The 13,179-nt window shown below is 34.2% G+C and overlaps 1 protein-coding gene across 1 annotated transcript; it reads right to left on the minus strand.

Moving 5' to 3' along the window:
* Positions 1-607: 607 nt before the first annotated feature.
* On the minus strand, positions 608-11,790 carry LOC129027282 (protein FRG1B-like). Its single transcript, XM_054473889.1, has 7 exons — positions 11,715-11,790; positions 11,451-11,511; positions 8,596-8,707; positions 6,239-6,343; positions 2,968-3,059; positions 1,873-1,983; positions 608-707 (listed from the first exon to the last, which is right to left on the minus strand). Exons 1-7 carry the CDS (start codon positions 11,788-11,790, stop codon positions 671-673), a joined length of 594 nt encoding a protein of 197 aa, XP_054329864.1. The 3' UTR covers positions 608-670.
* Positions 11,791-13,179: the final 1,389 nt, after the last annotated feature.

Here is a 13,179-nt window from a genome sequence, read left to right on the forward strand (position 1 = left end):
CTGTTCCTATTCCCTTATCAGCTCCCATTCCAGCCCACAAGGACAAAGGTGTCACATACATATCCACTGTGGCTAACCTGTACTCAGCAGGGAGTTTCCCCAGTACTACTCTCCCCTCTGTTCTGAGCCTACTTGCTTCTTTGTAATGTTTCCACTTTCTGTCCCACTCCCTAATAGATGATTTGTCCTCTCTGCCCAGCCCCCTAGTTCTGATATTTGGATTGTCTGTGATGTGGGTAGTACTTTGGAGGTAGAACCAAAGCCTTGTTGATTGATTGGATTGGGAGTTTCTAACTAACTTTTATTAAAGGCACTGATTAAGCATCTATTATATAAAGTAAAGTAAGATTATGATCCAATAAGGCAGATTCCACAAGTAGCACAGGAAGAATTGGTTTCTAGTACAATTCATGCTTCAGAACAGGAAATCCAGAAAAAAATTCTGTGGTACGTTAAATGTGTACTGTAAGTTTCATTTCCATGTGAAAAACTGTAGTTAGCTAAAAAGTACATCCATGAAGAATCCTGATTAAACTTGTTTAATCCTGGTTAAACTAGCTACTAGGTAAACAATAATTTCACAACAAATCAAGAACTCTGAAAAGCATTTCTTCTGAATATTTTATTCAGAAAAAAACACAAAAAGATGAGGCAGAAACAAAAATCCCAGTCACTTGCAGTAGCTGTCGGCTTTCAATTTGGCTCTCCTGTTTAAACAAAGAAAAGTAATAAAATTAATCTATGTAAAACATGCCATATATATTCAACTGCTACTAAATATAAAAAGCTTTAAAACTGTGTGTTCAATTTTGGTTATTACCACAACACTTATATTAAAATATGTATACTTTTAAATTTGGTTTCTATAAAAAATGGATTCTAATCTTATAAAAGTTATTTCCTAATATTCAATAAATGTTGCCTAAGGGCTTTTTCAATCCAAATAGCAATTTTAATTATTCCGGAATTTAAGGGTGCTCTGAATTTCCATTTAACAGGGTGAGAATGCTGTATTATTACAAGTGATAAAAGTTACAGGACATACAGCTTATTCTGTTTTAGAGTCCACATCCTGATTATATTTTATATCCTCTTCTTAATTTCTTACAACTAGATACATATTCATTTGCTCAGCTGGAAAAAATTCTTAAGATTATTTACTGACTGACTTTAGGTATGAACTCTACCAGCTAGTTAACAGGAAATACGTAATTAAACATTGCCTTTATCAAGTAATGTAAAAAAAGGGTGAGAGTAAGTTTGCAACATAGGACTTGAATGAGCGGCTGGTGATTATCAAAATCTGGCACTTAATTGATTTATACTTGTACACTCACAGCTAAACGTCTGTTTTTCTATGTCATAAATCTAGGATATTACTTATCTACCTAGGAAGAGTAATAAATATTAATAATTTGCTATGATAAACATCCTGCACTCTTCCAAATCTTAGAATAAAACTGCTTCAATTTCAATTGTTTAGCTTTTATACTTAGTTTTTTAGTTGATCTATTCTTATTTTAAGGAACCTGAACTACTCTAACAGAATCCACATAATTTTTATATTAGTCAAACTGCTTCTTTCTAACTCTGGTTCTAATAGTTATAAAAAGATAAATTTATGAAGTAGATACAGTCAAACCTGAATTTCTTAAAGTATATATTTAGAATCGGTTATAATTTTTAGATATTCTTTCTTGACAGTCTTTTCCCAAACTTATGATGTCCTCTCTAGGTAATATTGCCACACTCATAAATTAGAAATAAAGACAAAAATGTGAAAAACTACACTAATTTAAGAGAATGTAGATTTTCTACATGCCATTTCTATTGGCTACTGAAAATAGTGGAAATAAGTAAATAAATAGCTACCTGTCCAGAAGCGTCTCATGCAAAAATCCATCTTTCCGAGCCTTTTTAAGAATTTTACTGTCTTCTTTACTCATTTTAAGTTTGTGGTCTTGGAAGCTCTGAAATTTCTTTCTGCAAAGAAAATGTCTTCATTGAAAAATACCTCAAATTGATTATACATATTTACTATTAAATTTATAAATACTGTTAATTTCTTTTTCACTTATTAAAAATGTCTAATTGTAGGCCAGGCACAGTGGCTTATGCCTGCAATCCCAGCACTTTGGGAGGCCAAGGCAGGCGCATCACTCAAGGTCAGGAGTTCGAGAACAGCCTGGCCAACATGGTGAAACCCCGTCTCTACCAAAAATACAAAAATTGGCCGAGCATAGTGGCGTGCCTGTAGTCCCAGCTACTTGGGAGGCTGAGGCAGGAGAATCATATGAACCTGGGAGGTGAAGGTTGAGATGAGCCAAGATCATGCCACTGCACTCCAGTCTGGGGGACAGAGTGAGACTCCGTCTTGGGGGAGAAAAAAGCTCTAATTGTATTTTTTTTAATAAGCTGGAACTTTTCAACAAAGATGACCTTCGTGACCTCTCAAGAGGAGGGCCACTCATTGACTGGGTAGCACAAGGCCCCATTTCTATTAGGGCATGCTGGCTGGAGTCCCCTGTGTCCTGGCCACAGCACAGCCTTTGACTGGCATCACACCCATTGTATGAATGAATAGAGAGATTGACTAACCTGAGTGACTAGCTTTGGGAGCTGGTAGGATGATCAGGAAAACAAGCCTCAAGAAAAGAAAAGCATTTAGCTCAGTGCTCTCCTAGAGGCTACATTGTGTTGTCTCTTCTTGTCCATCAGTTTTGTTTTTTCAGACAGGGTCTTGCTCTGCCACCCAAGCTGGAAGGCAGTGGTGATCAGAACTCACTGCAGCCTTGAACACCTGTGCTCAAATAATCCTCCTGTCTCAGCCTCCCGAGTAGCTGGGCCTATAGGCATGTACCACCATCCCCAGCTAATTTGGTAATTTATTTTGAAAGCACTTTGAGAATCACTTCAAGAAGCGTTTCACTGTCAAATCTGTAGGTCTAAAAGGAAAAGAATACATACACATAATTGATTTCACATTGTTTTACATTTCCTTTGTCTTCTTCTGGAATGTCATCTTTTTTCTTGGTTTCTCTTTCAGCACAGGATCTAATCTAGATATTGGAAAAGAGAATTCAATGGATTATATGTTTATCTTCCACCTTCCTCACTTTACGTATCACATAAGAACATTCGAGATGATTTCTTATGCAGAAGAAAAAATTAACTGAGCAACTATATTCAGAAAAAGGTTCTGGCTATGTGTTTTTACTTCATATATATAATCTATATGAGTAAGTGCTATCACATGCTTCCTCCGCAGCCTTTGTGTCAGAAACACTACAGACAAAATTATTTCAGAAACATTTTACACATCAGATCCTGCTAGACAATAAAGCGATCATTAACTAATTTAATTTTGTCCTCCAAGTGAATACACTAGGACCAAATAGCTATTTTATGTTGCACAGACTATTACCAAACTAATAAAACTTTTAACATTACACAACTTGTTTTTAATTAATTGGAACCCACCTCTTTTACTAGCTTCTTATATCCTAAGTTTGGATGGATGTTTACTACCACATGTCATAAGTTAATTAATCTGCATTCAACAATTAGGATCACCCACAGAACAGGCAATTGGCAATGGTAAGGACTCATGTCTCCTAGGGGATCTCTGTGGCCAGAGTCCAGTTCCAGGGCTGCTTAGAAAGTGATGACAAATAACGTGTTTGTGCCAATGACATCTTTGTGACGGTTCTGATTAGAGGGGTCCCAGACATGAAAACATTCCCTGCTAGGGCCTGTAACACAATGCTACCTTTAGTAAGAGGGATCTGTGATCTGGTCATAAAGCTGAAGGGCTGACAGAGGTAATACAATGCTACCTTTAGTAAGAGGGATCTGTGTTCTGGTAGATAAGGCAAGGTCATAAAGGTGAAGGGCTGACAGAGATTAAGAGAGCCTGCAATTAAATGGTATGAAAAGAGTCCTAAATAATCACTGTTCAGAGCTTCCAGCTACTTGACTAGCCAAAGCGATCCAGAAAACTTCGTATTTCGTCTGAAAATTGCTTTACATAGTGAAAAACGCAATCTTTGTGCAAGTATCTTTGTATCTTTGTGTAAGTGCAAAGCACTGCACATATATTTGCAATTGTTGCCTTCAATAACTCTTTTGTGATGATATCCAGATGCAAAATAATTTAAACATGATACAATAAAATATAAATAAATAAAAGTAAATGTAAGTCACAAACCCTTCTGCATTTCCTCAATGACCTGCTTCCTGAGAAGCAACGTGCTATGAAATACTGAGAGTGGCCTCTGGAGTCAGCTGAGCCTGGGTACCCATCCTGTCTTACCACACCTTGAAATCACCGTGATTTCCATGAACTGACTGACAAAAACCATGAGGATGTAAAGAGGGTCAGAGGCTGTCTTCTTGTATATAACGCTGAGCTCACATCCACCTCACAGGAGCATTATGGAAATTCAAGACTACAACGCATGTGCCGGATGCATGCAACGAAAAAATATAACATTTCCCTTCTCTAAGAAAATACCTACATTTTTGATTGAAATTGTTTGAGCTTTAGATTTGAAATTATTTGAAATCAAGACTATTCTAAAAAGAAAATCAAACTTATGATCGGAAATCTAACATGAAGTACATACAGAGATTTGATAGATACTTTTAAATTTCACTGGTAGTAGAGAAAAATGTAACATAAATTTTTATGCTCTAATTATAAGAACGAAGGGCATCTTAGAAAAGGCATTTGCCCCCCTCTTAGAGCCTTCCACTCCGGCCCCCACAATGCCTTACAGAGCAAATCTGGGTCAGACTGGATGCAACCTGTGATTCCCAACAGAGACAAACAAAGCAAGGTTCAGGATGCTCAGTACTGTGATGGAATGCCAAGACACAGAAAAACCATGTGTCAAGAAGGTGGGAGTTATTCTTTAGACACATCCTAGTATATGTTTATCATTAAAGATCAGTGGCTTTTGTGAGTTTAAAAAATTAAGCCTTAAATGTTTTCATCAAATTCCAGTTAACTATCTGATTTATCTAGGTTATATTAACAGTATTATTTAGAATTTCACCTTGATATGAAGATGTCTGTGTAACTTTTACAATAATGTAAAACAAAGAGTAGGATTAGGGAGGGCACAGGCCAGTGGTGCAATGGATAACGCATCTGACTACGGATGAGAGAATTTAGCCTGGAATAAGGAACTTTTATTTCCAGCTTAGTGACGCACACAAATTTTAAAAATAAAATAAAAATCATGTTTTATGTGATTCATGTTTCTCCTAATGCAAAGAAGACTGGTACTATTAATAAAAATATTTTTAAAATGTGAGGGCTAAGGCCCCAGAAGTTCTGCTATGATTTTTTATGTTTCATAAAGTGATTATCGTCACAGAAGCTCAAGCATTACATAAATACAAATGCAGATACCCCTGACCTAGTAATTCTCCTTCTGGAAATTGAATATGCATCTACAAATTGATGCATATTCAATGTTATGTACTGCAGCACTGTTTATAAGAGCAAAAGACTGGCAACAGCCTAAATTTCCATCTATAAGAGATTAAATAAATTAAGGTACATCCCTAAAATGGAATATTATGTGGCTGCTAAAAAAGAGAAAGAGAGGAAAAGTAAGAAAAAGAGAAAACTTTCTACATTCAAACTCATAGTAGAAATCTCTCCAAGATACAATTTTAAGGAAAAAAAAATCAAAGTCTAGACTATAGAGGAGGCTACCTTTAGCGAAAAAAAGTTGAAAATTATAAATATATTCATATGTTTATAAAGAAATTTTAGGAGACTATAAAAAAAAAAAGGGAAAGAGGAACAGGAGCTGGGACACAGGTGAGTAAGACGCATGGCAGGTATACATCTTCACATGCTTTTATTTGAAAATGTTGGGATCACGTGTACATGTTATCTATTTTAAAAATTAGATTTTAAAATACAAGCAAGAAAACAAGAACATGAAAGCCTAAAAAGAGCATGTGGAACTACCAGAAAAAGATACTAATCCATGGAGATAATGGCAAGGTAGCTCCTAGATGCACTCATTTCTCTACCACATTGTAGAAACAAGCCGTCAACTATGGGATTTATAATTAAAAATGAGTCTATTTGAACCACCACATTACAAAAATCTATTAACTAAATCTTTAAAGTGACAGCGAATGACCATTTAACATTTTAAAGAGATACAGTCACATCGCATGTGTGAATGTAGTTATCTGTATAAAATGTCATCATTACCTTTATCATTTCTTCTTCTCCTGCTGTTTTACTTTTTGCTTCTATGTCTCCTGCTTCATTGCATCTAATAAAGCAGCTATTTGAGGCCAATAAAGCCGTTTTCCCCTAAGTGAAACAAAATAACAAAATAGCCATGAGGATACTTCTTGTAGAAGAAACATTAAGTGTTTAGACTGAATTAATTTTTCCTCCCTGATTTAAAAATCACAGAAAAGAACTTAGAGAAAAACCTGAAAAATATAATACAAGAACATATAGAAAAGGAAACCAAAATCACCTATCATTTTACTATTCAAAGATTACCACAATAAACATTTGTAGTGTATCTTCCTAGTAGGACTAAATTCTAAGTAGATGAGGTAGGATTGCTTCCTTTCTAAAAGATCTACTGAAGATATAACTGATTTAGTTCAGTTTGAAAAATTAACTTTAAAGACAAGAACATAATTATGAAAGCATACTTTATTAAAATATTAGCATTTTAAGTAAAATCTATTTTCTTCACAATTAGAAAACATGAAAAGGTATATACAACGCCTTTGGTGTTTTGAATTTAAGAATGTCTGAGGGACTTTTGTGTGTGAAAATAAATAATCATATACTTTTTTAGTTGTTTAATGTTTGCTATATTACACTGCTTTCTATTAAACAAAACTTTAAAGACTGATTTTCTTGTGTATCTAAATCTGGGTTATAAATTTGGTTAGCTTAACCCCCTTAACAAATATAATGTTTACTTATTACTTGTATTTGGTTGATTCTTTTGGAAAACTTGGAATACCATAACATTTAGACAAAATATTTATAAATATAATGATTACAAAATATGTTAACCTTATATCACATCCAGTTAAAAAAGTTCTGATAACATGGATTTAATTTCTTAGTCAAGGTCACAAGGGCTGGGTGGTCTCTCATCTGGATGGATCCTGGTGAGCCCTGGAACATGGCAGGGTGGTCCAAGATGATTTAAACCTGTGCCACAGATTATTCAGCTGAGTCCTTTTTGCAATAGAGTTTTAAGACCCTCTTTCATTTAAATTTAAATTTTTGAAACTTAGTGTCCTTCCTAAAAATAAAATGAAATGAACTTTCCTAAAGTGTTGTATTATTAGTACTATCTAAGTCATCATCTAAGGCCTTATGATATATTGGCCTTTTCTACCGGTGTAACTTTCATTAGAAGTGTCTCATCATAACTAGTAGGATCATCTCAAAGGGGTTGCAACACATTCGCGGGTAATGAAATCAATGTAGTGTTGTTTCCTGAATGGTATGGGGGGGGCGGGGGAAGGAATACACACAGACACACAGAGGAAGGGGTAACAGAGAATAAGAAATATCAGGGTGCATAACACAGATAAGTAAGTATTGTTAAGTACAACTCTTGCTTCAGTTATACATATGTGTGTGCTGGGCTGCAATGTAAAAATGCATTTCTCAAAGGGTTGGGTCAAAATAGTTTTCAAGTCACTGAGTTAAGATTTTATCCTAGGGGATGAGGAAATTAGTCTAAGTGATTACCTCTTTCTGGGGGGATGTTTGTTTAATCTGTCATCTTAGAAAACACTGCTGAGTTCCTATTTTCAATTCATTAGTGTATACTACCAAAGCTGCTACTCTAAGGCTGAGCTTATCTTCTATTTGCTTGTTCGGTGTGGTGCCCACTGGTCCTTACTGTTTTTGATATAGTTATCTACTTTTTAAAGACTGTTTAGCACTCATATATTTTTGTTCAATATTCTCACACAAACAGAAAAAGGAAATTATGTATTCTGTATCAACAAAGATTTAACAAAACATCCATATACAACAACTGTCTACTTACTAAAATTAAGAATTAGTATATTATCTTTTTTCTTCTTATATTAAAACTATCTTTTCATACACTATTTTAAGCTTATGAACAGAAAGTCTTTTAGAGATAATTTACTTCAATGAACTATTATTTATTTTATGCATAAATTGTCACAACTTGGTCTTAGCAAGCTCTACTGTTCGCTTACAGTCTCTAATGTTTCTGAAAGCATCCATGATTTCTGCTACAAAGAAGACGCTTAGGAACTATTCTGTTTTCCTACTCTGAGACCTAAAATTGACTGGTTCTTTAATGGAAATGAGATCCATATCTAGGCACTAAGGGTATACCGAAATAATTGTGGGCAAAAGTACTAATGCTATTTTAGTTGCACTATATTTTGAGATCTCTTCAAGGCTCTATGTTCTTACTGATTTATTCCAATTTAATGTATTATACTATTGCATCCTACTTTTTCTTTTTAAATATATTATGATTGACTGTTACAGACTTTCTGTTAAACTGACAGGAAGTTTTTGTAAACAATAACAGCACTTACATTTTGAAAGACTGGTTCCCATTGTTCTCTTGGTCCAATTGCATCTGAACGCCCAACAAGTCCATCTGAATGTATACCAACATATTTTCCATAGCCAGATTTCAGGGCAATTCTGTACATTAATAAGATAGATAAAAGTTAAAAACTGAGAGAAAATTAATTATAGAACATCAAAACAGGACATGTGTATGTGTGTGCGTGTGTACATATCTAAAATTTCAGACTGGACATATTCCAAGTGTTCAAAAGCTGCATGTGGCTGAGTGGTGACCCACTCCTGTAATCTCTGTGCTTTGGGAAGCCAGTGGGAGAATTGCTTGAGGCAAGAAGTTCAAGATCAGCCTGGACAACACAGTGAGACCCCATCTCTACAAAATATTTAAAAAGTCAGCTGGGCATGGTGGCGTGCACATGTAATACCAGCTACTTGGGAGGCTGATGCAGGAGGATTGCTTGAGCTCAGAAATTTGAGGTTATAGTGAGATACGGTCACACCACTGCACTCCAGCCTGGGTGACAGAGTGAGACTCTGTGCCTTTTAAAAAAAATAAAAAGGTACATATGACTAGTTGCTGCCATGTTGGACAGTGCAGTTTTAAATTTAGTTTTATATTGTGTTTTTTAATATAAACATTGTACCTTATATATTACATAACAAATATTTTAGAAATTCATCATTCTTCAATTATACCTCTTTAGTTATAAAGTTCAATAATAAATTACTAAAACTTACTTTTTCTCTTATTATAAATAGTTCTATGTACATCTATTCTATACATAAAACTGCTTTATCCTTAGAGAAAATTCCTAGAAATAATTGGATCGAAGGGCATAAAGTTCTTATGTCATCAAACTGTTTTCCAGAAAATGCTGCTTCCATTTACATTCTTACCTCAAATTAACAGAGTATGTTTTGTATCACAGATTTTTTTTTAAACATTATGACTTTAAAAAATACTTGAAAACCTGATATGGAAAAAACAGTATCCTATAAATTTGCATTTTAGTAGTTAACTAGAATAACAACTGTTTTTCTTTTCCTTTCCTTTTTAGATTTTAGATTATCTGGTAATGTCCCTGGTCCATTTTTCTATTGAGATCTGATCGTTTGCAGTTTTTTTACTGGGGTCATCAGTGCTATGAATTCTATACAAGATACATATGAAGAGTAAGAACTCACTGCCTGTTAAGATTGTTGCAAATATTTTCCTCATTTGTCAGTTAATTTTCTTTATAATCCTTTTTTGTTTATAATTGTAAAGCAGTTTAAAACTATTGAATTTTTTCTTCCTCTGCTTTTATTCTTTGTCTTTCACCATACTTATCAGACTTTCAAAGAAAGTACAGAAATAATGTTAATGTGATTTTTTAAAATTATGATTTCTAATCTTTTACCTTACCGAGAATCTCCTGGGATGCCAGAATTGACTTTTACTCCTTTATATGTTAATGATTATATAACAGAAATCATTATCATGTTGATGTAACCAATTACTAAAATATGTAAATTCACTTTCAGTATCTTCTACCCAAAGAATCATTCTATAATTTTGCACAAGGTGAGAATAAAAAAGGTTACTTTATAAAATGACTGTAAAAATAGTGAGTAAAAATATTCTTTTGGTCGTTATGATTCTGTAACATTCTCTGCTGGTTTCAACAATATTCCTTTTTTTAGTCTTCCTGTTTGCCTTTGGACTTCCAAACAGTGAGTTTAAATATCATAGCAACAGTGAACCAGGTTTTGTACTATTTGATTTATTTTTTAATCTATGTTATTTGCTGTGTGAAATTATTAATCTGCATTTTTTAACTTACACATCTTTTTTCCAGCCTAGCATTATATACTGACAGGAAATCCACTAAAAGTAGATCACAAAATCTACTTTTCAAAAAAGCTATTTTGTTTTTTATATCAAAATTACCATGGGCTTAAGACAGATACTAACATTTTTAATGAATACAATTAAATTTTTAAAATAACTGGTTACTAATTATATTGCAACATAAGTTCACCTGGAATCAGATAATTTGACAGCCATAAACTGCTCTGGAGGACTAGGGCCCTCATCAATTATTGGAGAAAAAACATTTGAAAATAAATTTGACATTTGCTATAAATATAAAGACATTATTTTGCTTTAAAAAATGTGGCTATTTTCTTCTGCAATTAAATGTAAGAATATTCAGATATACTGATGTCACTGTAATACTGTATCTTTGGAATCAAGATCTATTTTACCTTCTTTTAACTACAATGTTAATTTTATACACTGAGTAAGACAGGGTGATATAATGCTTATTTAGTAACTTTTGAGATAGCTTCTCTTTATGTTTTAAAATACAGTCATATTTAAACACTTATTTAAAAAGCTAAATGCTTTCATTTATTCAAGGGATGGCCTTGCTAACCAAATGATACTGCTTTTTATCTTGTAATTACTTCGTATCTCATTAGTGCTTCCTCTAATGCACTAAAGGAAATGAGGAAACTTCAAATTGTTAAACGCACAGGTTAGTTTTGGCAATAGGTCTGAATAAAAAAGAAATTCAAACATTTTGACTCAAATAGGTTTTCTTTTTTCTTTCCACTTACTATTTTAATTATTCATGTTGTTTTGATTTCCAAAGATACTCTTCTGGAACTATACGGAATGTTTTCAAATGCTTATATGAGAAAGAGGGACTTGCCAATGGCTGGTAAATATTAAGGAATTAAAAAAAAAAAATGGAAGAGTCAAATGCAATGGTTCCATTCCTTTGGAAAATGTTTGAGACTAGTTAGAGTTTGGCCTAAGTGAATGAATGTCCTAAAATCTACACTTGTGGCAGGATCTTCCCTTCCAGACACAAACCTTCTTTGTGTGGAGCTCCCAGGGTAAAAGGTCCATTGTCGAGTGCATGTATATAGGTTCCCTTATCCATTTCAATGGCTATGGTTCCTGAAATTTCACCAAAGTTTGTTACTGTCCACCAGATTCTTAAAAAATAAAATCAATATTTCAACTTTATATGTTAGTTTTGACACAGAGTTCTTATTTTGTTATCATAACTTAGTTTTAAAAACTTTTTATTTTGCAGTTGTAAGAAATAATACAAAGATCTCACATATCCTTTACTTGCTTTGTCTCGATGACATCTTGCATAAGTATCATACACTGTCAGAATCAGGAAACTGACATTGATATAATCCATGAAGCTTATTCAGATTTCACCAGTTTTACATGTACTTGTTTGCATGTATGTGCACAGATTCATGCGACTACCAGCACAGTCAGGATTAGGTTTTTAAAACATAAAATAGCAACATACAGCCAGGCATGGGGGTGTATGCCTGTAATCCCAGCTACTCGGGGAGCTGGGGAAAGAGGATCACTTGAGCCCAGAGTTCAAGGTAATAGTGACCTATGGTCCTGCCACTGCACTCTAGCCTGAGTGACAGAGCAAGGTCATGTCTCAAAAAAAGACCAAAACAAAACAAAAGGCAACATGTGAAGGTACAAATTGACATATAGAGAACGGTCTCTCTCATGATAGACCCCAGCCATCTACTCATGCCTGCTTTCCAGAGGCAATGCCTATCATAATGTTTCTTAAAAATGCCTCTACATGAAGACTTTCTAGCATAGCAATCCTTTTTTTTTTTTTTTTTGAGACAGAGACTCGCTCTGTCACCCAGGCTGGAGTGCTGTGATGCTATCTTGGCTCACTGCGACCTCTGCCTCCTGGGTTCAAACAATTCTCTGCCTCAGCTTCCCGAGTAGCTGGGGTTACAGGCGCCTATCACCATGCCTGAATGATTTTTAGTAGAGACGGGGTTTCACCACATTGGCCAGGCTGGTCTCAAACTCCTGACCTCGTGATCCACCCACCTCTGCCTCCCAAAGTGCTGGGATTACAGGTGTGAGCCACCGTGCCTGGCCAGTAATCTTAACTATGATTTTAGACTGCAAGTAAAATGAGCAGAATCTATCTCTATGCATACTAATTTCCAATTTGCCAATAGAAATGTTAGACTCTAGGAAAAATTATTTAAGCAGTTGTTATAAAAGTTTATATCTTAATGTTAAAAAATATCCTCAAACCTCCTCCTAAATTGTACTTTAGCTAGAGTAGAAATGAGTCAATCATTAACTGGATATGACATATTAAGGAATTCTTGTTAATTTTACAAGGTCTGATAATGACATAGTATAACATATAAAAATAAAGAACAAAACAGGTGATGAGAGAAAGACATACCACGTTAAGAAATGTACATTTATCTACTGATGGGTAAAATGACATAATATCTGTGATTTTACTTAAAATTTTCTAGGAAAAAATGTGTATGTGGGTGTGTGTGTAAATCAAACGAGATTGGCAAAATATTGATAATTAATGCTGGGGCCTGAGCACATGGGGGACTCATTATATTCTTCTATGAATGGAATAGTTTGGATATTTCCATAACAAAAAGGTTTTAAAGATTCAGTTAATTCCACTGCACAAAATTTTCTATTCAACTAAACATTTCATGCTTTCCATAATAAATTTTAAAATACATAAAATTTTAGCTAAAATGAAGTTGGACCTTTATCTAAC

This window comes from Pongo pygmaeus, chromosome 13 (assembly GCF_028885625.2).
Source record: "Pongo pygmaeus isolate AG05252 chromosome 13, NHGRI_mPonPyg2-v2.0_pri, whole genome shotgun sequence".
NCBI lineage: Eukaryota > Metazoa > Chordata > Mammalia > Primates > Hominidae > Pongo > Pongo pygmaeus.

Excerpts from the sequence above, each read along its gene's own strand:
- LOC129027282 (XM_054473889.1), bottom strand. The coding sequence starts at position 11,790 with ATGGATTATATCAATGTCAGTTTCCTGATTCTGACAGTGTATGATACT. Across the intron at positions 11,512-11,714 it reads ATGTCATCGAGACAAAGCAA|GGAACCTATATACATGCACT; the intron begins GTAAAGGATATG and ends GAAATGGATAAG. Across the intron at positions 8,708-11,450 it reads GGGAGCTCCACACAAAGAAG|AATTGCCCTGAAATCTGGCT; the intron begins GTTTGTGTCTGG and ends ATTAATGTACAG.